This window comes from Pipistrellus hanaki, assembly GCF_964339955.1.
Source record: "Pipistrellus hanaki genome assembly, chromosome: 2".
Lineage (NCBI taxonomy): Eukaryota > Metazoa > Chordata > Mammalia > Chiroptera > Vespertilionidae > Pipistrellus > Pipistrellus hanaki.
In genome coordinates, this window is record NC_140504.1 from 35,783,401 (window position 1) to 35,809,063 (window position 25,663).

General features: G+C 40.3%; 1 protein-coding gene across 5 annotated transcripts in view; it reads right to left on the bottom strand.

Annotated features, from left to right (window-relative positions):
* PEX5L (peroxisomal biogenesis factor 5 like) overlaps positions 1–25,663 on the bottom strand; it is a 225,847-nt gene that overhangs the window by 136,074 nt on the left and 64,110 nt on the right. For 2 of the 5 annotated variants that reach the window (XM_084875551.1, XM_084875554.1), the window contains exon 2: positions 24,195–24,266. The exons of the other annotated variants lie outside the window; for them this stretch is intronic. In XM_084875551.1, coding sequence (XP_084731677.1) covers positions 24,195–24,266 — 72 coding nt within the window. The remainder of the gene's footprint in view (positions 1–24,194; positions 24,267–25,663) is intronic. 5 annotated transcript variants of the gene reach the window in all.

Here is a 25,663-nt window from a genome sequence, read left to right on the forward strand (position 1 = left end):
TGCCTCAGATGTTTTCTCTGTGGACACACAGGGCCTGTTTATTAATCTGAAGTCGCTAAAAACTCACTGTTAAAAGGCACCTTTAATGCAATAATATTAAGTGGCAGCTAAGTTTTTCAGAGAATTTTTGCTAATGTTGATTTTAAACACATGTGATCCGTATATCTACATTCATAGGAAGACCTTTATGTGTGTGTGTGTGTGTGTGTGTGTGTGTGTGTGTTTTAAACATATATTTTTGTTGATTTCAGAGAGGAAGGAAGAGATAGAAACATCAATGATGAGAGAATCATTGATTGGCTTCCTCCTGCATGTCCCCTACTGGGGATGGAGCCTGCAACCCAAACAGTGACCTCCTGGTTCGTAGGTTGACACTAAACCACTGAGCCAGCCACACAGGCCAGGCAAGGCCTTCATGGATTTAACTAAAGTCCACACCAACAGAAGCTGATCCTGGGACTAGCTTCCCCAGTTCTCGTTTCATTGTGTGTCTCCTGTTTAGATAAATCACACGGTTCTATTTGTAGCTGATGTTTGGAATGGCATTATTTCTTCTAGTCTAATCTTGTTTAGGTCTTTCTCATTATTTTTTACTTTTAGTCCATTTTGTAGTATTTTTTAAAACTTCTTTTTGGGAGAATTAATGAATATCAAAATACAGAACAAAAAAGAACAAAAAAGTAGTTTAAAATGATTATTACAGCATCCAGAGATAAAAACTGTTAATAGTTTAGAATGTTTCCTTAGTCTTTTTTTCTTTGCCAAGCACATTTTGACACGGGTGGATCTTTCCAAATTTTTGTCTTGCCTTTGTGTTTTGCTTACTATGTTGTAAGCATTCATTTTTCATGTCAGTATAACTCTGTCAGCATGATTTTAAAGTTATATTGTAGTGTTCTGTGATATGGAAAATTATTTCCTTCTTTAAAAATTCCCCTTTAAAAAAAAAAAAGGAAAATCAACCAATTGCTATTTTTTAAATGTAGAGCCCATGAAGTCTCTACTTTTATATAACACACTAGAGGCCCGATGCATGAAATTTGTGCAAGGGGCTCACCCCCTCCCCCCCACCTGCAGCCTTGGCTTTGCCCGGAAGGTCGTCCGGTCTAATTAGAATGTTACGTTTTTATTATTATAGATTTGGTAGAATTGCACACAAAATTGCCTGTGTTAATGCTGCACTGCCATCCACAGCAGGGGGTATCACGTTTTGTTATCAAACTCAAGTAAAGAACCTGAGTCTGGGCAGGCGGCCTTGTTCAGCTTACATGTTACCTCCCTCATACAGTACATCTGAGAAGACCCGTCCAGTCCTCAAAAGTAGGAGGAATTGGTAGCTTTATTCCCTCAGCAGGTGGAGTCGGATTAGTCTTGTGGTCATGGACAAGGCGAGGAGAGGGACACGCACGTATTAAAAACCTGCTGGGAGCAGGAGAGCACTACGTGCTGGGAACATAAGAAGAATAAGATATATAATATGTAGGTTCTTCCTTGCAAGGGCCCAGCCTGTGCAGCTAGGTTTTACCTTCAGGGGCTCTGGGGACCTCTGTTCTTCGTGGCTGTGACCCTGACACCTTACCTACCACTCTGGTCAACCTCCTTTCCTGAACCTTCAGCCTTTGCTGCTATAAGGGAGCTGATTCCCTGTGATTGTGAAACTGGCTGGAGCACAGAGCACTGTCTGAGGTCCTACTGCCACCCGGACTTTCTCTGTTAGTGACACCCACATTTTCTCTGTGAGTGACACCCAGCTTCTTTATGGACAGATCGGAGTTTGCTTCCTTCTCCTGCCCTGTGGTGTTGGGGGTCTCAGCATAGCTGATAGTCTAACTTGCTAAACAATTAGGAACAGTATTTTAAAAATAACCTCTCCTTTCTATCTTCTCACACCTAGTATTTGCTGCAATAGCCTCTCCGGAGGGCCTGTTGCATACAGCACACCCGGGAGCAATATGGGGGCTCATGCACAGTAAAGACCGCACTTAGCTGTCGAGACCCTGGGAATCTAGTGGAAAATACACAGTAAAATGTACAGTAAACTAAAGTAAGCTCAGGATCCCAGCTCAAGTGGTTGAGTGACATCCCATGCACCAAAAGGTTCCCAGTTCGATTCTCAGTCAGGGCAGATGCCCAGGTTGTGGGCTGGATCCCTAGTGGAGGGCATGCAGGAGGCAGTTAATTGATGTTTCCCTCTCACACCGATGTTTCTCTCTCTTTCTCCCTCTCCCCTCCTCTCTCTATAAAAATCAATAGAAGTTTTTTTTTGAAAAAAGTTAGATCATGATACATAGCACTCACTGACATTGTATGTCCCTCAGGGTCAAAGCAAGTGAAACATTAGTGCAGGGAGATTAAAGAACTCCTGATAAGTGAATGATGGGTGAGGAAAGGCTGGGAGGAAATTGGTGAGCATTCTGAAATAGGGAAACATGAGAAAGGGCTTGGAGCAAAATGTATGTTGGAGGCATATGTGTGATGCCCAATGGCAGGAGGTATTGGGCTGCACTAAAATCATTAATCCTATGAGATTCAAGTACAGTTGACCTCTTTTTATTTTATAATATGTTCAAGTGCGTCTATTCCCTTTTGAATTGCTAAATGCTAAAGATGATTACTCTAGATATTTTGCATATTCCCTAAAAGCAATTCTTTCTGTTCCCCGTGCCCCCTCACACACTTTCGTTAAACAATATTGAGCTTGTGATTTTAAAAGATAAAATTGTTAAGAAAAAATCCAAAAAATGTGTTATATGCTTGTTTTCTTTTGCTATTAGAGGTGTAATTTATTTTAAAAAATTTTTAGAATAACAATTTATTGCTGAGATAGCTAGTTTTCTACCCCAATATTTTCCCCTTAGTAACATGCTTTTTAAGTGAACATATTACCATGCAGAATAAATTAATCTATATTTCCTAGGAGCTACCCCTCTTCAGTAGCCAACTGATGGCCATATGATTAAGTTCTAAATATAAGCAAAACGAACAAACAAAAACAACAACTAAGGGGCTTCTGGGAAGTATCCTAAAAAGGAGGGGTGGTGGTCAATGAGGAAAAATGGGGGCCATATATAATATTATCAACAATAAATATTTTAAAAATAAATAAAAGGAGAGGTGGCTAAAAGAAAAGAGGGACATTTATAAAAGGGAGGATTAGCTGCTCCCTTGCTGAGCCTCTCCCCACCTTTCTCCTTTCCTGCTACCTGGAACGCAGAGATGGTGGATGGAGACTCAACAGCCACTTTGGAACATGAGGAGTAGGGCTTCTTTCAAGGCAGAGCAGACAGAGAGCTGGAGGGAGCCTGCATCCCTGACCATCTTGGAGCGCTCCTGTACCAGCTCTAAACTGTGTACCTCCACGACTTCTTTGAAGTGAGAGCGAAATAAACTATTGCCTCTGAAAAGCCCCTTTGAATAGGCATCGATTTCATAATCATATAGAGAACATGTACTTTTAAAGAGCAGGGACAATGTATATGCCACATGGTCCATGGCGGGTGTTCAATAATTTGTGATGATGATGATGGAATTTTGATGAAACAGAGAGGCTTCAATAAACTGTAAAGTTCTTTCTATTTAAAGATCCTACTGCCGCTGCTCTTCAATTGATCTGTATGCAGGTGTAATCAAAGAGGTTTGTTTAAAAAAATTATCAATCTATTTAACATTAAATGTTTCCCTTCATTTTGTTTGAGAAAAAGGCTGTCTAATTTATGTGTCTTTAAGCTGGCTTCCGTAGCGCTGTGAGGAATGTCCCTAAATGACCCCTCTTCAGCGATGGCGAGACTGGAAGCTACTCAGCGTGGCTCAGGATGGAAATGGTAACATTAGGAAATCCATTCCATCCAAAGCGAAGGGGCAAAGAGCCTCTTTGTGGAAGGGACTCAAAGGTTTGGCTCAATGGATAGAGCGTCTGCTTGGGGACTGAAAGGTCCCAGGCTTGATTCCAGTCAGGGGCATGTATAATACCTTGGTTGCGGGCACATCCCCAGTAGGGGGTGTGCAAGAGGCAGCTGATCGATGACTCTCTCTCATCAATGTTTCTAACTCTATCTCTCTCCCTTTCTCTCTGTACAAAATCATTTATATATATATATATATATATATATATATATATATATATATATATATATATATTTTTTTTTTTTTTTAAAAAAGGTCAGAGTGCAGTAATTCATGAGGGGAGTGAAGGGCTGAAAAGGAGACCAGGGTCCACTGTCATGAATCCAGTAAGGAAGTAAATGTTTGGCCACTAATGAGGCTAGAAGTGGGCATGGCACTCAATATATCTCCCTAAGTGAAACATTCTGCTTAGGCAACTCCCTCTATCCACTGTAGTTAAAAAATTTCATTAAAAAATTCTCAATATCGTTCATTTTATAAATCCCAGAACATATATGAGGGGGTGATCTCATCTGGCTACTGGGAAATTTTGCTGCTTCTTAAGTTCCAAATATACTTCTAATATACTTCTTTTTTTTCTCCCTTCTTTGCACCTGCCTTTGATAGCCTTACTAATTAAATTGGATAAGCACAAGGTCAGGAATGAACTTGTATTGAAAAAAAAAAATCTGCCATACATTTTAGGAGGCTAGGTGCTCAGAAGAGGAAAAAACTCGATGCAATGAGCCATTTTTCCAGTACAATTTATCTTTAGGACAATTATGAGTAAAATATAGACATAGTTGTGTGCAAAGTAGGAAATAGGACACTGCATTCTTCATGTTTATTTGTTTCTTGTGCTTCAAGAGAACCTGCCCACTTCCATTATTCAGCACTTGGAAGGCACTGGCAATCCCACAGCGGTGACCAGCAGGGCCTTGGCTTTGACTCTTACTCAGCCTTACCCTTCTCTCTGTTATCTGTGACTTTTTTTTTTTTTTTTTTTTTTTTTTTTTTTTTAAGAAGGCTCTTTTTGGAAACTTCCATGGGAACAAGATGAGGCAATATACGGCAACTAATAACTGCATCTTTAAATTAGACACAGTGCAGTTGCAGTGAAGTTTAATTTTCCTGACAGCTTGTGGGAAGTCAGTCGGAAGGAAGTGCATGGGCTTTGGAGGCAGTTTAATTGCAATTTCATTTTTGCTGCTTTACTAATTAGGAGACTCCTTTCAGGGCTCTCAACCCTTCTGAGTCTTGCTTTTCCCCCTCCTTTTGAAAAACTGGCATCATAATAATACCTCTCAGGTTGTTGTCGGGCACATAGTAGGTACTCAGCAATGTTCATTCCCTTTATTCTACCCCTCCCCCCTACTGCCCATAAGGCAACTGTATTGGACAGTCGTGGTATACACTTTGCTCCACCCTCTCCACCCATCTCATCCATGATGCTATGCATGTGTTTAAAATGTCTTCTTGCATGAGCTGATTTAGCTAAATATCCCTGCACCCTCATTTCCTGCCTCCAAATCTGGCCTCACCATGCACTTTAAAACTTCCATATGTGGCCGAAACCGGTTTGGCTCAGTGGATAGAGCGTCAGTCTGCGGACCGAAAGGTCCCGGGTTCGATTCCGGTCAGGGCATGTGCATTGGTTGCAGGCACATCCCGATGGAGGGTGTGCAGGAGACAGCTGATAGATGTTTCTCTCTCATTGATATTTCTGGCTCTCTGTTCCTCTCCTTTCCTCTCTGTAAAAAATCAATAAAATATATTTAAAAAAACCCAAAAAACTTCCATATGTTTTTTGTTTGTTTTTAAAAAATATATATTTTATTAACTTTTTACGAGAGGAAGGGAGAGGGATAGAGAGTTAGAAATATCGATGAGAGAGAACATCAATCAGTTGTCTCCTGCACACCCCCTACTGGGGATGTGCCCTCAACCAAGGTACATGCCCTTGATCGGAATCGAACCTGGGTCCTTTCAGTCTGCAGGCTGAGGCTCTATCCACTGAGCCAAACGGGTTTTGGCTTCCATATGTTTTTTTATTTGTTTGTTTTTGGATTATTTTTCCTTTCTGATAGGCTGGAAATTCTGAGAACACTGACTGAGAACCTCTCTTGTGATGTCAGAAACAGATTTCTAAATAAGAAAGAATAATACAAACTCATTTATGGTTTCTAACCTTTTGCACCAGGATACCCTGAAGTATCTGCTCTGAAGTCTACTTATTGATAAAGGGCCTAATTTCCTTCAAATTAGAGTAGTTCAAAATGTCAACTTACTCTGTAGGAGGGCATTTTTCTTTGCTTTGGCACCTTACTGAAGCTATTTGGATTCCCTGTTTTGAGAGATATTAGGTGACTTTTCTGATTGTGAGTTCCACACAATTTTAACTTGTTTTAAAGAAGGCTCAGGTGTTCAATTCATCTTGGGAACAGCTATGTTGTTTCTACTTGGAATATGTGATTTCCCGGCTACACAATAAAGATTAGATGCCTCAGCATAAGTTTGGCTATTCCAGGGGAAAACAATGTGGTCATTAAAAAATTAGAATCAGCCATGATAAAAATATCAAGGTTATGTCTTTGGAACTCCCTATTTATAAAGTGATCTTTTCAAGAGAGTTGAAAAATTCTATCCAATAAAGAGGGGGTATGCTAATTGACCCTCACCCCATCACAAAGATGGTGGCAACCACAGCCAATAAGGAGGGTATATGCTAATTGACTGCCCTGCCCTCAAAGATGGTGGTACTCACAGGCACAAGATGGCGGCACACAGTCCCCTCAGCCCTACCAGGGTGGCAGGTGTGTAGCAAGGCTGGGCCCACCCTCAGGCAGACCCAGCTGCTCTGCACGCCTGCCTCTGGAGTCCCCCAGTCCCCACAGACCCCCAACTGCCCAGGGCTGGCCTGAGGCACAGGTAAGCCTTGGATGGTGGCTTCCCAGCCACTCAGGGCCTGCCCAAGGTGTAGGCAAGCCTCAGATGGCAGCTTCCCAGCCACCCAGGGCTGCCTAGGCAGCACTGGCCTAGGCTTGTGCTGCCGGCAGTGGCAGCAGCAGAGGTGGATGGGGAATCACCTTCCCCTGATTGCCAGGTTGCTTCCCACCCCTGAGGGCTCCTGGACTGTGAGAGGGGGCAGGCTAGGCTGAGGGAACCCCTTCTCCAGTGCATGCATTTTCATGCACCAGGCCTCTAGTATAAATATAAAAATGTATCTACTTTTCCTCTTATTACCAATAGAGAGAAAATTAAAAAAAAAACACAAACTCAAAAAGAAATGCAATGTAATTCTATCGCCCATAAACTCATGCAGTTAAGTTACATTTTGCCTCCCTCCCCAGTGTTACTGGTCTAAAAGTAATAATTATGGATGTGTTCATTTTTCTACAGGGGATTTTATTTTTAAATTGCCCTTTAACACAAGAGGTTGATTCATAACCCCAGGGCATTAGTGAGCAGCTTCCTTATAGATGATACTGTCTTGGACTTACTCACAGGAAGTAATCCTCTTGAGTGGCTCAGAGGATTATGTTTTTTTTTAGGTTTATTTTTTATGCAGTTCTTCCAGAATTCTTGTGAGATAGAATTACGGAAAATATCCTTTTGCTGATAGGGAAGTCAAGGCTTAGAGATTTGTTCAAGGTCAAACAGAAAGTCGTTGGCAGAGCCAGGAACTTGAGTTTTATATTGTGGAACACCAGCAAAAAATTAAAAATCTAGAATGCGTACCAAAAGACTATTTATTCTATAATGCATTCACAATTATTTCTGTCACTACCTTTCAATATGAAGAAATTATAGGGCTAATTTCTTAGTGGCACCCTCTTCATATAAGTTGCTTAGACTTTAATATGGGTCTTTCAATATCTATATATATTTTTGGCACAGGAATACCCTAGTGGTTCCATACACTTGTTTCCAAAATGCATATGCTACCAAAGTAAATTATAACCCAAGTTATGCGTGACTCGAACAATATTTAGTCAATTTTTCTTCTCAGCAAACTTAAATATTCATGCAAACCAAATTTATGCAAATCCATGCTTTGTGATTTGGCTGTGGTCAGCTCAGGAAGCAGAATCCTGTGTAACTGTCATGTAGGATGTGATTTAGAACGGAGGTTTTATGAGAGCAATGCAATATGCATGGCGGCATCTCCAGTGATACTTAAAGGTGCAGCGAGGATATGAAAAGATGACATGGTGCAAATTCCCACAAACATTATGCATAATTCATGGTCAATCTGTATATGTCTAATGTACATGATTTTCTTGCACTCCCCTTCTTTCCTTTTTCATTTGATAACTTGTATCCTGAAAGACGAAGGGAGAGATTTGGATGCTCACTACACAAGCCAGGCAGAGTGGTGGGAAGAGCATGGCTAAGGTTCACCCTGATCCAATGTAAGGCAACCATTAAACTGACGCTTATACAAACTAAATAACAATGTGGAAAAGGAGTTTGGCATAATGTTACATAGAGAAGCAGGTACGAAATTAAATGCATACTGACTGCAACTGTGCAAAAAATTAAAATTGTGCTTATGACTATGCAGAAGTGAGAGGAGCAAGGGTGATTTTTTTTTTTTTTTTTTTTTTTTACATTGCTCAAAGTTTCTGAGGAGGGTTTTGTATACTCACACTCAGAGCATAATAACCAGTGTGACGGGACCCCAGGGAGAGTGTCAGCCCTCTAGCACTAACAGGAAAGGCTCGCAGAGGAAGGCCAGGGTGTTGCTTTTGGGAGGATGCTGAGATCATGAGGAGCCTGGAGGGGAAGAGTGGTGTCTGGTGAAGGTCTAAAATGGTGGCAGAGTATCAATTCTTAGACCACTTTTCTAGATGGCCATGCAAGGGAACTAGAGATCTGCCAACTTGGGATAAACCAGCTTTTCAGCAGGGACTCTGGCCAAAAGAAAGGTCAGCCCCTGTGGGAGTGACATTTTCAGAGCCCAGCAATCCATTCCCATAGCAGAAAGGTGCTCCACAAATGAAGGACTTTCTGGCTGTGTTTCAGAGATAGGTTTGTTTGATGTTTTTTTTTTTTTTTTTTTTTAATGAGCCCAGAGGTAATCTGAGACACAAAGTAAGGATTTGACTTATCATGAGAAACCCCTCAGATGGGAAGACTCAAAACATGTAGCAACCCAATGCAATACGGGCCTTTTACTGTTTACCTTAGAAAGCTCTCTGTCACCTGGTCCTGCACTCAGTGCATTGCAATGTCCCAGCAGCCTCGCAGGTGGGCATTTATCCAAGGAGACTGGGCTACTGTCCTTTCTCATGGGTTTTCTTTAAGGTATTCCTGTTTATAATTGTATTCAGCCCTCCCTCCCTCCTTCTTTCCCCCCCTCCCTCCCTCCCTCCCTCCCTCCCTCCCTCCCTCCCTCCCTCCCTCCCTCCCTCTCTCCCTTCTTCCTTACCTTCCTCTTTCCTTTGTTCCCTCCCTTCCTCCCTCCCATTTTTTTCACACACGCGACACACACACACACACACACACACACACACACACACACCTACACACATACACACACACACACACACACACACACACACACATGAATAAGGTTTTGTTTTGTTTTTTTGAAGGTTAACAAGCTTAACCTCTTAGACTCCATCATTTCTATTTCCTTTTTGTAACAACCTGGGTTATAGGATTGATTACTGAGTAGGTTCACTTTAATGAATGAGGCCAGGAGGAATATTTGCAAGCTGAGGGACATACAGGTAAAATGCTAGGAAATAAAGGTGCTATGTCCTCACCAAAATAATAATGGATCCTTTCTTGATGCCAGAAATTTGAATAATCTAAGTACAGTACTTCTGAAACCAGTGCCTAGGAATCCCTCGGAAAACTTGTTAAATGGATTCCTGGGCCTGCTTTCAGGAACGCTGAGGCAGTGTGATGCTCAGAACATGCATCTCTAACCATCTCCAGGCGATGCTCATGTTGCTGGCCCGGGAACCTCTCTGAGTAGCCAGGCTCTGGAAGTCTCTTTAGTCCTTGTCCCCAAAGCCCAAGTCCCATCCAGGGGATGCACTGACCATTAAGAAGACTGGGACTCTCTCCGGACAGTGGCTAGGGAACTATGCACATGGCAGAGTCCCAAGTGCTCCCTGGAAGTCCTGGGCTCCAGCGTGGTCATGGCGCTGGCACCTAACTGTCCACCGAGGGAAGGTCCACACTGGACTGTGGGCTTTCTTTTTTCTTTTTTTCTTTTTAATATATATTTTATTGATTTTTTACAGAGAGGAAGGGAGAGGGATAGAGAGCTAGAAACATCGATGAGAGAGAAACATCGACCAGCTGCCTCTTGCACCCCCCACACTGGGGATGTGCCCACAACCAATGTACATGCCCTTGACCAGAATCGAACCTGGGACCTTTCAGTCCTCAGACCAACGCTCAATCCACTGAGCCAAACCGGTTTTGGCAACTGTGGGCTTCTTAAGGCCACAGCTGTGTTTATGCATCTCTGTGCCCCAGCACCTGGCAAGCACCTAGCAAGAAGTAGGTGGTCCAAAAGGTTCTGTAAAACAAACGAATGAACTATATACAAGTTTAAATAATTTCCATGGAAATACTGTTATTTTTTTTTCCTTCAAAACAGTATCCTGTCTGCCTTCCCCTGGAAGTGATTTTAAATTACCCCATAATAGAGAAAAAGAAAAGGCAATTTACTTTGTCTGCACAGTTTTCCTTAGAATCAGTTGTTAAGCATATGATCCCCACCAGGGGGTCACTCCAAACACTGAAAGTGATGCACCCCTGAGCTGACTGCACGCTCTGCCACTCTCCCCCGTTTATCACGTGGAAGAAGGACCTTGGCAACAGGTAGAATCAAGCCCATACTTTTTAGAACAACAGAATTTACAAGCATATAAATGTAACCATATCCCCTCCCACAAACCAACCCCCGGAAGACACAGCAACACTGCTTGCATATCAAATTTCTATAAGCAATAGGTTCTCCGATTTTTTTTTTTCCATTTGCTCTCTCTTCTTTTCTGGAAAAGACTTTATTCTTGTCTTTTCCTTCCTCCTTTCCCCCACATTGATAGGGTTAGGAAGTCGGCCCACCTACAGAGCCAAGGGGGACTTGGTCTTCCTCCTTTTCCTCTCCTAGCATTCTGCCTTGATTGGAACTATGAGAAGGCCTCCCTCCCTCCAACCTACACCCTCTGCTTCTAGGGGAAGCGTTGGAAGATGGGTGATCTAAGCTATACATGTGCGCATACTTAGGGAAAAGACAAACGGGAGAAATAGCAGTGCAAACGTGGGGTGCTCCAACGTTTCAGTATGAAGGGGCATAGAGTCAAGGTGGCACCCAGTGAGGATGACAGGGCACCCGGGGGCTGCATCATGCACGCCCTGCACACCTAATTGAGGCATTTGCATTAAAAAAAATTATACTTTATTGATTTTTTACAGAGAGGAAGAGAGAGGGATAGAGAGTTAGAAACATCGATGAGAGAGAAACATCGATCAGCTGCCTCCTGAACACCTCGCACTGGGGATGTGCCTGCAACCAAGGTACATGCCCCTGACCGGAACCGAACCTGGGACCCTTCAGTCCACAGGCAGAAGCTCTATCCAATGAGCCAAACCGGTCTTGGTGAGGCGTTTGCCATTTTACTTGGGAGACAGTGAGAAGCATCAAGTTCCCGCCTGCTCTGGGCTGGTATTAAGCCAAGGAGCATTGGGCTCCATGGAGTTGGGATCCATGGAACAGGTCTTGGATGGCTACCGTGGTTCATAAACCCACAGGGGTATGGTTTTAAACCATGTTCCCTGGAGTTTGTATGGAAGGCTAAGATTGCTCATTCACATAGTGAAAAACAAATCGATTCCTTTCGTGAAAAGTGCAGTGTTCAAGGTTTTACATCTTTAGCTTAAACTAAAGACTACCTAAGCCTATTTGTGAGCTTCAATGTGTCTTATCCTGTACTAAGCAACTGGATTAAAAAAATATATATATCAGTGGATGCACCATCACTCTTTTTCCTGCCCCCGGAAACTATGCCCACAGTTCACAAAAACGTAATGCAGCAATTTCAGAGGCACCTTTAAAATTTAATGACAGAAGCCAGGAATGCAAGGAAGTGATAACTGGACAACCTTGACTGGAAGAGAACTACTTCCAAGCTCAGTGTTTTTCTACAATAAGAATTCATTAATCACTCACCAATTATACAAATGAGATAATTTTGTTAGAACAAGTGATGAATGAGTGTTTTTTTTCTATTCAGAACATCCAGCACAAAGCCGAGATGGTCCATTGTCTCACCATCCCTTAATAAGTCACTTATTCATATATTTCAAGAATGAGATCATCTGGCACAAAGAATACCATGAGGAGGAATAAATAATAATTGTATATTGAATGATCACTTCTGTTTGCAGGTGTTTTTCCTAGATCACAAGATAGGAAGTGGTGCTCACTCTGATTGGGGGTACACCATGTGAAAAATTAATGACTGAAAAGGGAAATGACAGAATTAGAGAGCTGTTTTGGCGACAGGGAAGAAAGCATTAAAAAAAAAAATCAGGTCTGTAAGAACTGCGTTTCTGTCAAGCCTTATATATGTAATGTCAGAATCAGAGACACCTTCCAGAGGCGGGGTCAGAGTGCACTGAGCAGAAAGGAAAAGACACGTACTGCCAAGTCTGGTGGGGAGAAATTTAAGCACAGCCACAGAAATGACAAGGTCAAGGCAATGACAGAGCACAGGCAGGTTCAGAGTCAGAAGAAGAAGGAAGGGAAGTGTATTCTAAATTCTTCCTTATTTTAATAAGGAAGAAAATGTTGCCTTGCCTGTCAGTTCCTCTGTCATCTTCATTGATCAGGCTGTGAATTTGTAACAAATCATTTCCAGTATAAATATTTCCCGAGACGGGTTTTCAAAGCCCCGATGACAGGAAATGCTGATCCAACCCGTCGTCAGGGAGTTCACCTGCAGGGTTCATCAGACAAAAGCGCTGGCAGCTCAGTTCCAAACGGAGGGACTTGGAAGCCGGATGCTGAGCGGTGGACACGGTTCACACTCCCCCTCAGCCAATCGAGGGCAGAGGATGCCCTGATCCAGGTCTGCTTCCATATGGAGAGGGAACCTGAGAATCCCGTTAGCATATCTTAGGAGATTCAAATTCCACCTCTAAAATCTTTACTACCTGCACCCTGAGACAGACTGGGATTTTGTCACAGAGTTTGTGAGAACCTCTTTATGAAGGATGGGGAAGCTTTTTATATAAACACCCTTTCATAAAAATCTATCAGACAAATGTAACAGCGTTAGCTGAGCCCTTGAAATACACACCTCTCGAGAGATTTTTCTGGCTGACTGGTGTGCTTGGCTTACCGACAAGAGGGAGTTCAGAAGAGAGGATAAGCAGCAGCTTAATGTAGGAAGGCAGTGATGGGGTAGATGAATGAGCCCAAGACTAGAGGCTGCTGCAGACCCACGCTTGAATATTTCCTGTGCCATGAAATAACTTGGTGACACCGCCAAGCTACTTTCCTATTTTGAGACTCGCTTATTTCGACTGAACCACAACCGATATAATTACACTTGCACGCTTTAATCAAACGAAGCTTGTCTGCACACCCAGGGGCTTGCCTTGTTCTCTAAGGGGTAGCATCACTCACATAGACCACGCCCCTCTGCTCAAAAGGGCTGGGAATGGGGTCCACAGAGCACAATGTAAAAGCCTGTGGCTTAGGTTACCTTCTGAAGTTCCTTTCAGCTCTAATGGCCACAGTCCTCATATTGATCAGATTCTCCTACTTACAACAACAGAAACATGACGCCCACCACTCCACACAGCAGTAAAAGCACAACAGACCTTCCACAGTGAAGGTTGAATGGGTGTCTTTTCAAGTTATATTCCAAAGGGCTGACTCTACTTTTTTTTTTTTTTTTTAAGTGTTATTGTCTCTGAGTGTTATTTTCATATATCACATCATTTTTACGCCCGGCATGTCAGCTCCTGTCATTTCCATTTTGTGTTTCTTTTCTCGGGGACTAAACATGCTGCCGGCATTTTTCCCCATTAGTTTAAAAAGAACAAAACAAAAAGAGCTATTCGAAGGTTACTTAACGCCTACATATTTTTCCAACTTGCAAGTCCAGTTTTTTCTTTTATGCCACATATGATGACCATAGGCTGAACAATACCCTAAAATAAAGACATGTAATGGCATTTCAGGTGTTTGTTGCTCTTGAGGTTGGTAACTCAAGGTCTCGGTTGGTGATTACAGATATCAACAGCCGGTGAGGTGCATTCCTGCTGGGAAAGTTGGGGAAGGTGGACTTGTGAAGGAAGGCTGGGTGTAGGCTACTCAGTGTTGGTACCTGGTTACTCACTGAGATGCTAAGTGAACAAGAGTACAAAGTAGCCGAAACTGGTTTGGCTCAGTGGATAGAGCATCGGTCTGTGGACCGAAGGGTCCCAGGTTCGATTCTGGTCAAGGGCATGTACATTGGTTGCAGGAACATCCCTAGTGGGGGGTGTATAGGAGGCAGCTGGTTGATGTTTCGTTCTCATCGATGTTTCTAGCTCTCTATCCCTTCTATCCCTCTCCTTTCCTCTCTGTAAAAATTCAATAAAATATATTTTTTTAAAAAGAGTACAAGGTAGCAAAAGTCCTGAGTAGGTGGAAATATCAACAATACATTTTGCTTATAATATCCACCCAACTCATTTTGTCAAATGAGGATTTTTTACAGTATAGGCAACTGGTTCCCTTTTGAGGTACTTAAATTTCCTGGAGGGGTCTCATGGCCACCTCTCAATGATACCTTAACATCTATTATTTTTATCAGATCAACAACGAGGTTGCAGCCTGCTGGGGGGAGTGTGTAAAGCAGGAGGGAAACAGCAGGGGGAGGCGGAGGCCCATCCAGGCTTTGACCTTAGAGCCTCATGAGTGTAACAGGCATCCATCCACATGGGCCCCCAGGGTTATCCAGATGCAGACTCAGAAGGTTCTGTGTGACTACAAACTGTTAGAAAATATAAAACTGGTTTAAACATTTAAAAGAGGAGCAGGTTCCTTCTCTTGAAAAATTAATATGCATGGTGACACTGAGCTCATTTCCAACAAGATGGCAATTAGGAGGAGCCGGTAGTTACTGCCCCCTTCTAGAGGGGTCAGCTTATGACATTAGCCACTGTCTCCTTCACTCTCTATTTTTCTTACACACAGTCTATTCCCTTCATTCCTATACTTGGCTGATCCAAGGGGACTTTTGTATCTATGAGCTTAGAATAGATTTTACTGTCTAGAATTATTATAACTCAGTCCCGAAGAAATCCAAGAGGATTCTACAGCTGATAGACCTAAGAGTTTTACCATCAATTCCCACCACCCACCCACCATCGTACCTGCCATTTATCAAGCACTTACCACCTGCCACACACTTTGTGAAGCATTTACATACAAAAACCTATTTATCCTCCCAGTTACTTTTGAAATAGATGGTATTTCCCCCCACTTCATAGTAGAGCAGCCTGCGGCTCAGAGAGGCTGGTTCACTTCTCTAAGGTAATACAGCTACTACATGGTCCTGGCCAGTTTTCATTCAGATTCTTGACTGAGAAGGCCCTGCTCTTAACTGCTCTATAACATCCTTGTTATACTCACAGTGCCACACATGTGGAGCAATGGAGGAGCCAGCAGCCCCCAAGTGTACAAGACTCAAGTATGTGACAGTGTCCTGCAGAAGGCATGCAGAATGCTCCACAGTAAAGCAGTCAGAATGAGCACAGTGAAAACCTTATGATGCAACAACGGTTTCCAGCTCATCGTGCAGGAAGCTTGAGTTGCTGGTGGACAGAGCATAAGACAAAACACGGTGGCCCTGAAGGCTAGCCTTGGCTCTGACCACAGGAGGCTATGCCAGGCACAGACACTCCTGAAGGCCATCTTGTCTGAACATTACACAGACAACTGAGCCAGAGGGCAGTATTTCATTTTGCAGATTAAGAAAGGAACTCAGAGAACCTAAATTGCTCCCTCCAAGGCTTTCTGTTTAGTCAGTGGCAAAGCAAAGGCGAGAAATGGCCTCCTCTTCAGCTCTTTCTTGCCCTCTGTCCTCCTATGCATGACCCTTTGCATCTTCTGGCCTTATACCTTCAGACCTCAGTCTGAAGTTGAGAAATTTAGATATTAGGCTTGCCCTTGCTGTCCTTCCTAGAGTCAGGTGATGATTAAGTGAATCAGTACACTAAGTTGAAGGTGGGGGGGATGTAAAGTAAGATACTCTTGATTTTTTGTTCTCCAAAATTATGTCGCTCAGTTATTTTTATATTACCTGACACAAATAAAGACTATTTAGGAATAAAATACAGAGTGATCATGCTTTATTCCAGTAATATTTCAATTTAACCTAGTGGCAAACTTTCCCCCTTGCTTGTGCAATATTTATTGATGATAAATATCTTCACAGACAAGACAGCATTGACTGGGCTACAGTCGTGAATATTTGTTTACTCCAATGCAGATCTCAGATAGATAGAAAATTTGAATAGCTTCAGTCTCTCTCACTACAACTACATAAGGCTTTTTTCCCATTGAACCATTGCTCATCGATCACTCTTTCCTGAGGAAAATGCTAATGATCCTTTGTCTGCTGTGAGTATACTGCATAAGGTGTTTTGTTCTTCCCATGATTCAGAGCAGACTGGTTCAGAACCTCAAGGTTGTCACTTTCTGCACTTCTAGAGGGTTTTCTGTTCTTGGTGACCAAGTACAGAGTTCCAAGAAGGTACCCAGGGAAAGCAGTAGAACAACACTGAGAGACAGTTGTTGTCATAGGACACTCATGCTTCACAAGTCTCTTCAGAGGTGAAGGTCATCTGAATTATATTTGGATTAAGTCACTGCATTGATATGACAGAGTACATATCAATGGCTAGATGGTGCTGAGTACAAGGCAGAGAATCAGATCATCCACATCCCTTTTACTGCTCAGGAGTTAGATTCAGCTAGGCAGCTTCGGGGTGGGTATGATCACACTCCGCTAGCACCAGAAAAAAGTGGCTATCATCTCCCATTAATCTGTTTTTCTTATGATTCCATTTTCATTTCGTGTTGACCTGTATTTTCCTCTTGAGGATCCATTCCCACAAGGACCACTAGGACAGCACTGCAATCCTACTCAAAGGCTTACTTGCTACTGGAAACACAAGGGGATGGCTCTAGTTTGTGTCTTCTTGTCCTTCAGGGAAAGATCACAGAAAGTCTAGTTTCCTTGGCTTTCTGTGTAGGCTTCTCCTACACATTTAAAAGGACACTCATAGAAAGGTTATGGACTAAGAAAAGTATGTGTTGTCTCTCTCCACGGTGCTTCTCATGCCTGGTGAGAGGCTCTCCCTAAGGAGGCTGGGTAGGGAAGGGAAGAAACAAGTAGATGTCAACAGTACCTTTTAGCTGTAATTCTGTATACATCCGCACTGAAGGGCCTTTCTCCCTTGGCAAAGCCACAGGGCCAAGAGGGAAATAAATAGTTAAAAAGTGTGAGGAGAAGGTTGTCCCTGTGAGGGTTTGATAAATAAATATTGGCCAATTATAATAATTCCTAGTAGATTGTTATTTTATATAATTAGAGCACTGAAGCAAAACAACTTTTTAAGACTCACATGGGATGACCAGTAATGGGCAATGGTAGAAGGGCTGTGTGGAATGGCAGTGATGGGAGAGCTGGCTTCCAGTGCTCTCTCTGTACCTGACCAGGGCCCCAAGGTATTTTGGTCACCTTGCTAGGACTCAATGGTCCTGTTTGCTAGAATTGAGTTGTGGGGTAGGGTCATGGACTGCATGAGTACCCATTTCTCAAATTCATATTAAAGCCCTAACCTCGAATGTGACTCTGTATCTGGAGACAGGACCTGTGAGGAGGTGATAAAGGTAAAATGAGGCCATAAGGGCTGGGCCCCCATAAAACGGAAAGAGACACCAGAGGCCTCTCTCTGCCATGCGAGGATGCAGAGAGAAGGCAGCCAGGAAGAGGCTCTTGCCTAAACCCTCAGGATGGGCCAGCATCTTGATCTTGGAGAAATAAATGCCTATCATTTAAGCACCCAGTCTCCACAACTGGGAGAAATTTTAAGCACCCAATCTATGGTATTTTGTTTTGGCAGATAAGGTAAATGAATACAGGTGATAATGACTAGCTAATGAAAATCACAATGATCTATAGTTAGAAGAGTACTGTTACAAGTTTTATCTCAGAGAAACAGTAGGAGGTAGAAAGATTAAAGTATTATTTTACAAATAAGAAAAGGTTCGAGAGCGCAAGGCTACCAAGTGGAATTCAATCAGACTGGAAAACTGGGTCTTTAAAGGCAACTTTGGTTGTACATACCTTGTTTCCCCGAAAATAAGACAGTGTCTTATATTAGTTTTTTCTCCCAAAGTTGCGCTAGGTCTTATTTTCAGGGGATGTCTTATCTTTCCATGCACTAGGTGTTACTTTCAGAGAATGTCTTATTTTCAGGGAAACACAGTAGTTGTAGTTTTCTTGCTTTCAGCATTATTTTGTTGGATGTTTATGAATTCTGGGTTTTAGATTTCCAGGTAATGCCCAGTTAAACAAGGTCAAATTTATCACAAGCCATATATGTTGTTTTCTCTTTAGAACAGCAATAATTATCTCCTTTGACTCAGTGGGCCTCAAAGTGTGGTCCATCAGTGGAAGATGAGGACTTAGAATTGAAAATCCTTGGGCCCCACCCCAGACCTACAGAACTGGAAAATTCGGCTGACCCCAGCACTCTGTACTCAAACAAGCTGGCCAGAGGTTTCTGAGGATGCTAACTTTTGAGAACCACTGTTCTCATCTATGTTGTTTCTTGTTCCACTTATAACTGGTTGACATCTAACACTTTGCACTAAAGAATACGCTGCTGCAATGCTGAGTTCTATAACCAACTAGATCCACAGCACACTGTCAAACCCATTTCTGAAATACTTGAATTTGTAAGTATATCCTTCCTATAATCATCATATTCTGTCATATTCTATAATTCTGTGTTGGTCTTTGTTACCTTCCTTAAGTCTACTTGAAATTTTAAAACATTTTAGAAAAAGCTATTTAGGTTTAGCATATTATAAACCTTGAATTAAATGGTCTCTAATTAAAAATAGTAATTTAAAACATAATGAATTTATTATTTATTCAAAGTGGTTAATGTTTTTAATCCCGCCTCTGAAATCTCATTAATTTGGAAAAGGAAAATCATGTGTGCATGAAACCTATATCTCAACAAGATCCACCCCCGCAAATCAGGAGAGACTATTTAAATAAATAACAAAAATGATTCAAAATATATATTTAAATTTTTTCTTTTAATATTTATTCTAGAAAGCAGTAATTAATTAATTACTAGAGGCCTGGGGCATGAATTATATATATTACTATTATATATATTACTAGAGGCCTGGGGGATGAATTCGTGCACGGGTGGGGTCCCTTGGCCTGGTCAGTGATCAAGGCCAATCAGGGCAGCAGAAGGTTGGCTGTGAGAGCACACTTGACCACCAGAGGGCAGTTCTTGTGTTGAGCATCTGCCCCCTAGTGGTCATTGCACATCATAGCAACCAGTTGACTGGTCGTTTGGTCATTCAGTTTGCTTAGGTTTTTATATATATAAATAATTTATAAATAATAACTATATTTGTACTTGTAATTACAATAAACAGAATATATGTTTTATGTCAAATATCTGGATTTTAGAATTAATAAGATTTTAACCCAATATGTTTTCTTTGATTACTTTCCTAGACTTCAAATTTAAAAGCTTTAAATCCCTGCTGGTATGGCTCAATGGCTGAGGGTTGACCCATGAACCAAGAGGCCACACAGTTCAATTCCAGTCAGGACACATGCCCAGGTTGCGAATCCCAGTATGGGATATGCAGGAGGCAGCTGATCAATGATTTTCTGTCATCACTGATATTTCTATCTCTTTCTCCCTTTGAAATCAATAAAAATATATTCTTCTCTCTGAAATCAATAAAAATATATTAAAAAAAACTTTAGGATTTTCTTGTAAAAAGTATGGACTCTGATGCCAGTATACTAGGTGTACTGGTTGATAATGCAGAATTTTTTCAATAGATGGAGTTACATACATGTGGATATATATGTGATTTGATATGTATGTTATTTTGTTGTATTGACAGCAAGCTTCAAAACTTCATATGTCAAATTTTCTGAAGGTGTTAACATCATAGATATTTTTACTCTTAAAAAAGGCCAGTTTTGTGCCAAAAAAGAGCATTTGCAGGAAGTTTTAATTCATTACTCTCTTTTGAAGAAAAGTGCACTGGAAGTTATTGTATAATTCAGGAAGCTTATGGTGAACATGCTTCATCTCAAGATACTTGTGAACGCTGGTTTAAATGCTTAAAAGTGATGAAAAGAAAAGAAAAGAAAAGAAAAGAAAAGAAAAGAAAAGAAAAGAAAAGAAAGACAAAGAATGTCCAGGTCAACTGAAAAAGTTTGAAGACAAACAATTATAATCATTATTGGATGAAGATGCATGTCAAACTCAAAAATAACTTGCAGACAGATTAAACATTGCTCAACAAACAATTTCCGGTCATTTATAAGCAATGGGAAAGATTTTAAAGGAAGGAAAATGGATGCCACATCAACAGAAGGAAAGACAAATGAAAAACTGAAAAGTCATCAGTAAAATGTTGTTTCAACAGTACAAAAAATGTATTTTTTTTGCATCAAATTGTGACTAGTGATGAAAACTGGATTTATTTTGAGAATCCCAAGTAGACAAATCATGTGTTGATCCAGGTCAACCAACAATACTGACTGCAAGGCCAAATCTCTTCAGAAAGAAAACAATGCTCTACATTTGGTGGGATCAGGAAAGTGTGGTGTATTATGAACTTCTAAAACCAGGTGAAACCATTAATAATGATCAATACCGACAACAAATATCAATTTGAGCCATGCTTTGATTGTGAAATGACCAGAATGTGCCAGAAGATACGGCAAAGTAATTTAGTTTCATGATAACGTACCATCACACACTTCCAAACCAGTTAAAAGATATGTTAAAAGATCTTGCCTGGGAAATATTAACCCACCTGCTGTATTCACCAGACCTTGCTCCTTCAGATTGCCACTTACTCTGATTGATGGCACAAGCACTTTCTGAGCAGCACTTCAAAACATAGGAAAAAGTGTAGAATTGGGTCTCTGAATAGTTTGCCTCAAAACATGAAAAGTTTTATTGGGACGGTATCCACAAATTACCTAAAAGATGGGGGAAATGTGCAGCTAGTGATGGACACTACTTTATATAAAGCACTTTTGATGTTTATCTTGAAATTATCGTGTTTTCTTTGATTATATAATCCGTATTATTAACCAGTACACCTGGTAACACATTTATTTTTAAATGACTGTGTGTGTATGTGTGTGTGTGTGTGTGTGCGTGTGTGATTACATATTATGTCACCTATTATTTGAGGATATCAACACTAATCTAAGAATTTTGTGAAACATTTTATATGTGTCTCAAATAAACTTTGCCAATAAAATTTTACAAAGAAGCACAATTTTACCATTTAACGATAAAACTTTAGACATTTTCAAAATTATTTTTCTTATGCAGAAATAACTCAGAAATAACCTTTACCCCCTTGAATGTGGGCAGCCGGGGAGAACAAAATGCATGTACTCTTGTGCTTCTTCTGTTATTAATTTGCTTATATAAGCAAAATTGTGGGCTTTCTGTGGAAGTACCAGACTGCACGGCTGATAAAATGGCACATAGCTTGCACAGCATTTGTAACGTGACAGCTTCTGAAGGACAGATTTAATGAGATTAGTAGACTTCCGCCCATCACAGCCTCTAACTATGTTTTACAATCTTTAGATTTTTGGCACCATTTACTGAAAAAGCTATTTTCAATTATATGAAGATTGACTAACATATTTCTAGCCTGTTTTTTAAAAAGATAGGAAGAATAAATTGAACATTAAGATTCCTCTCCAATAGTGTGTGTATATATAATATATATAAATAATATATAATATAATATATCAATACATAAAATCAGATTGCATATAAATAATATGTATAATCTATGAGATGAAGCAATATTAAACATGCATTTTACACACATACCTTTCATGTTGATCTCTTAAATTCAGGAAGAATTTTTTGTAGAATTATAAAGACTAATTAGAGTGTTTTCCCAAATATTTTACTTACAGGTAGCAACACTGTCATTGGTCCGATCTGGGATTTACTCACAACATCAACATTAAATAAACTGCCCCAAACGGAAGAACTACTCTTAGAGCCAACAGCAAACACCAATGCCAAGTCACATTCGTAATTACTCATCTTTTGAAACGTGTTTGACACGAATGATTCAGCAAAGCTGGGTCCCTGCCAGCTGGTGCCAACAGGCACAATGGCACCAGAGGAAATGTGATAACCACAGAGGCAAACAATGACTGGACAATAAAATTCTCCCTCCTTTGATTCAGGTATAGAAAGTGCTGTTTTCTGAAAAAGCAGTAAAGTAGGTGTCTCTCTCTCTCTCTCTCTCTCTCTCTCTCTCTCTCTCTCTCTCTCATTTTTTTTAAGCTTCCTTAACAGTTAGTAAAATATGCTTGGGCACACCAACGTACGTTTTATGAAAGGTACCATGAGATAAAAAGAACCATGACTCTCTAGGGCTTTCCACTGCAAAGATCTCCATGTACAATTTGATAGTTTTTAGAACCCCCGAATTCAGTTAAAAACAAAAAGAAGCTTTAGGGGGGAAAAAAAGAAAAGAAAAGAAAAGAAAAGAAAAGCAGCCTTAGGGTAGGATGAAACTAAAGAAATACAAAAAAGAGTACGAAATTACCTGCCACACGATTAAGAAAGAAATTAAGTAATACCTTTTTGTTTTAATAGAAAATGCATAGACCTGTATATTCTCATCATCTGCCGAATGGCATCATTCACCAGATAGGGCCGGTCCTTTGATCAGAATGCCAGGCTGTGGGAGATGGAGATTGCATGCCCCAAGTAATAATCCTGGCATAGTTCAAAAGAGACCTAACAGCCCGGTGGAGCAATCAGGCTCCAGTCCCACTTACCTTATTAACTAAACTGACAATTTGGCACTAAGTAGAAATACAGGGCCAAACACTCTCTGCCCCCGTATATTATTCTGGACCCGGAAAGTGAAGATAAGGCAAGAAAAACTTGCAGGTTGTTTATGGAGGTCATTTGGCCAGTTTTTCCCAGAAGATCACTCGGTTATCTCAGTTATTCCAGTTCTAACAAGCAAGTCTCTAAGTTAACTGTTTCTGGGTGCTATTTTCTGATGGTCATTTTTCCTTTTCAGAAATATACACAATTGCTCCTTCAATGCAATCACCACGATGCAAAAACAAATGCACAATTAGGAAACTGTCCAAATCCAACTTGCCTTTCTGTAGCTTGCTGTCTTTCCAACCTCTTCATCTGCTCGGATCCCTTTGCATTATTTATCTCCACCTGAGTTTACATTACCCTCAGAATCAATGCCTCTTATACATTAAGTGAATGTGCAGTTAGCGTGACTCCCTGACAATTAACAAAGACGTTAAGCGCTGATGCCAATTCAGTGGCATAAGCTGGACACCTTCCATTACCTGGCGTGTCATTGTTTTTGGTCTATTAAGCAGTTTTCATTTCACCTTATGGGCCCATATAAAACCCAAGCTAGATGTTTCTCAAATTATAGGCAGTATTATAGGTATTAAATAGCTTCTTTTTGTTTTTTTAAACATCATCTCTAAATTTACTGAGGACTAGCTGAGAAACTAAATTGGGTTATCTATCTATCTGTCTGTCTATAGGTAGATATATTTTAAACTTTTCAGTTTTTTTTTAAGTCTTTTGTCTTGGACTCTCTAACTCATATCCATTGTTTTACATTAAGAGTAGCATTTCTCATTTTCCAAAAATATATACTTTCTGATTCTTACTTACATCTATTTGGCTAACCAAATTATCACTGCTGTTTTGATTCATTTTTCAAAGGGGGCTTTCAATTTTCCAAAAGTCCTCTTGTCTTGTTCTGCTTTATTTTTCACCATTCTTACACTCTGACATACAAAAGTCAGTGGATCAGAGCGTCGTAGGCAGAAGCTTAGTAGCTCTCAAAATCTATCTTGTTAGGCAGGCCTCGGTTAGACAGGCCTGGGTTAGGGCAGGCTGAATGCTCAGAGGCTTCAGTTGTCAAAACTCTACAGCAAAACAGTAGAAAATGTATGTAAGCATTCACTTACCTGCTTTTGATCAACAATTATCTCGAGGTCTTCATCACTGCTTAGTTTTCCATATCCTTTTTCTTTACTTTTCTTGTGAAAGAATAATTTTAAATGATCATTTAGTGTGTTTCCATTAATAATCTAAATCCCACTTAATACTTTAAAAAGATAAAGTTTACTTAGCCTTGTTCCCTAGTCATAATACATTATTCTTGATGTCAGTTGCTCATGGACAATAGCAAATGTTTTATTGTTAAGCTGTTGGTTTATAATTATTCATTAAGTACTTTTTGCTAAGCCTCTTTCATACAAATTACATCTTTAGTCTTCTCTGAATATTGTTATGCTTCTTTTTTAAAATTCTGTAGTTTAAGAAAAGATTCTTTAATACTTTAATATAAGTAATTCCTTTAAGAGTCTGAGCATGTTTTTCTTAAAGGTCAAAACTGCAGTTAGTAATACTAGGCATAAGCCTTCAACTATTAAATGTTTTATTTTAATCCCTTATATATTTTTAAGAATAAGACCAGTATCCTGCAACTCAGATAACAAATCTTTAGATTTTACACATTTGCTTATAAATCAGATATAAAAGAACATTGTAAAAACAACTCAGAAATAATTTTAAAAAGATAAAGAACTTTCAGAATTAGTTTGAAAAGTTAGAAGAGTACAGACCATCTTTAAAAATGAATTTATTAGCATTTTGTCATTTCCTCCCCATGCCCATTCTCCATCTACCTACCCCACAGGAAAAAAATTTCTAACATCAGAAAAGGATATAGATCATGACAACCATTTTATTGTGCTTATAGGAGAAAGATTATTTATCTGAGTCTTTTTTATTCTTTCTTGCAATGCCCTGCTGATGGGAATGCCAAAAATGACATATTTCTCCCTAATTTCAGAAATTAAAGTTCCTTTAGGTACTTTAACAAAAGGACTAGAAACAAAAGGAAAAGAAAAATACTGCTATACAGTTAGCTATAGTTCAAAGTTATTATTTTTTTAAAAACAATTTCTTCTTTAGGTGTTAGCTACATTGACTAGAATTAAGGGAATTAAAAACGTTTCTTATGTTTGCACCTACTGTACCACATTAGAATCCCTATCTCATTGGGGGAGAAAATGATATCCTTCATGAAACAAGTCATAAATCTGTTTACAGTGTGGGACATGAATCTTGTCTTTCCCCCCATAACATTTAAAACCAGATTTCCACATTTCCTCCTCAATAAACATACCTATGATTTTTCTGTTTTGTTTTGTGTGTGTGTGTGTGTGTGTGTGTGTGTGTGTGTGTGTTTCGTGAGTGTAATAAAGAGATTTCTGAACCTTCAAGTATTAAGATGCATAAATACGGTCTCATTCATATATTAATGAATTTGGTCACTTAAAACAGAACAGCTGGCCCCAGTACTTTTCTCTATTGTTATTCTTGTCCTCATTTGAGGAACCACTTCAGGATTAATGGAAAACAAAGAGAA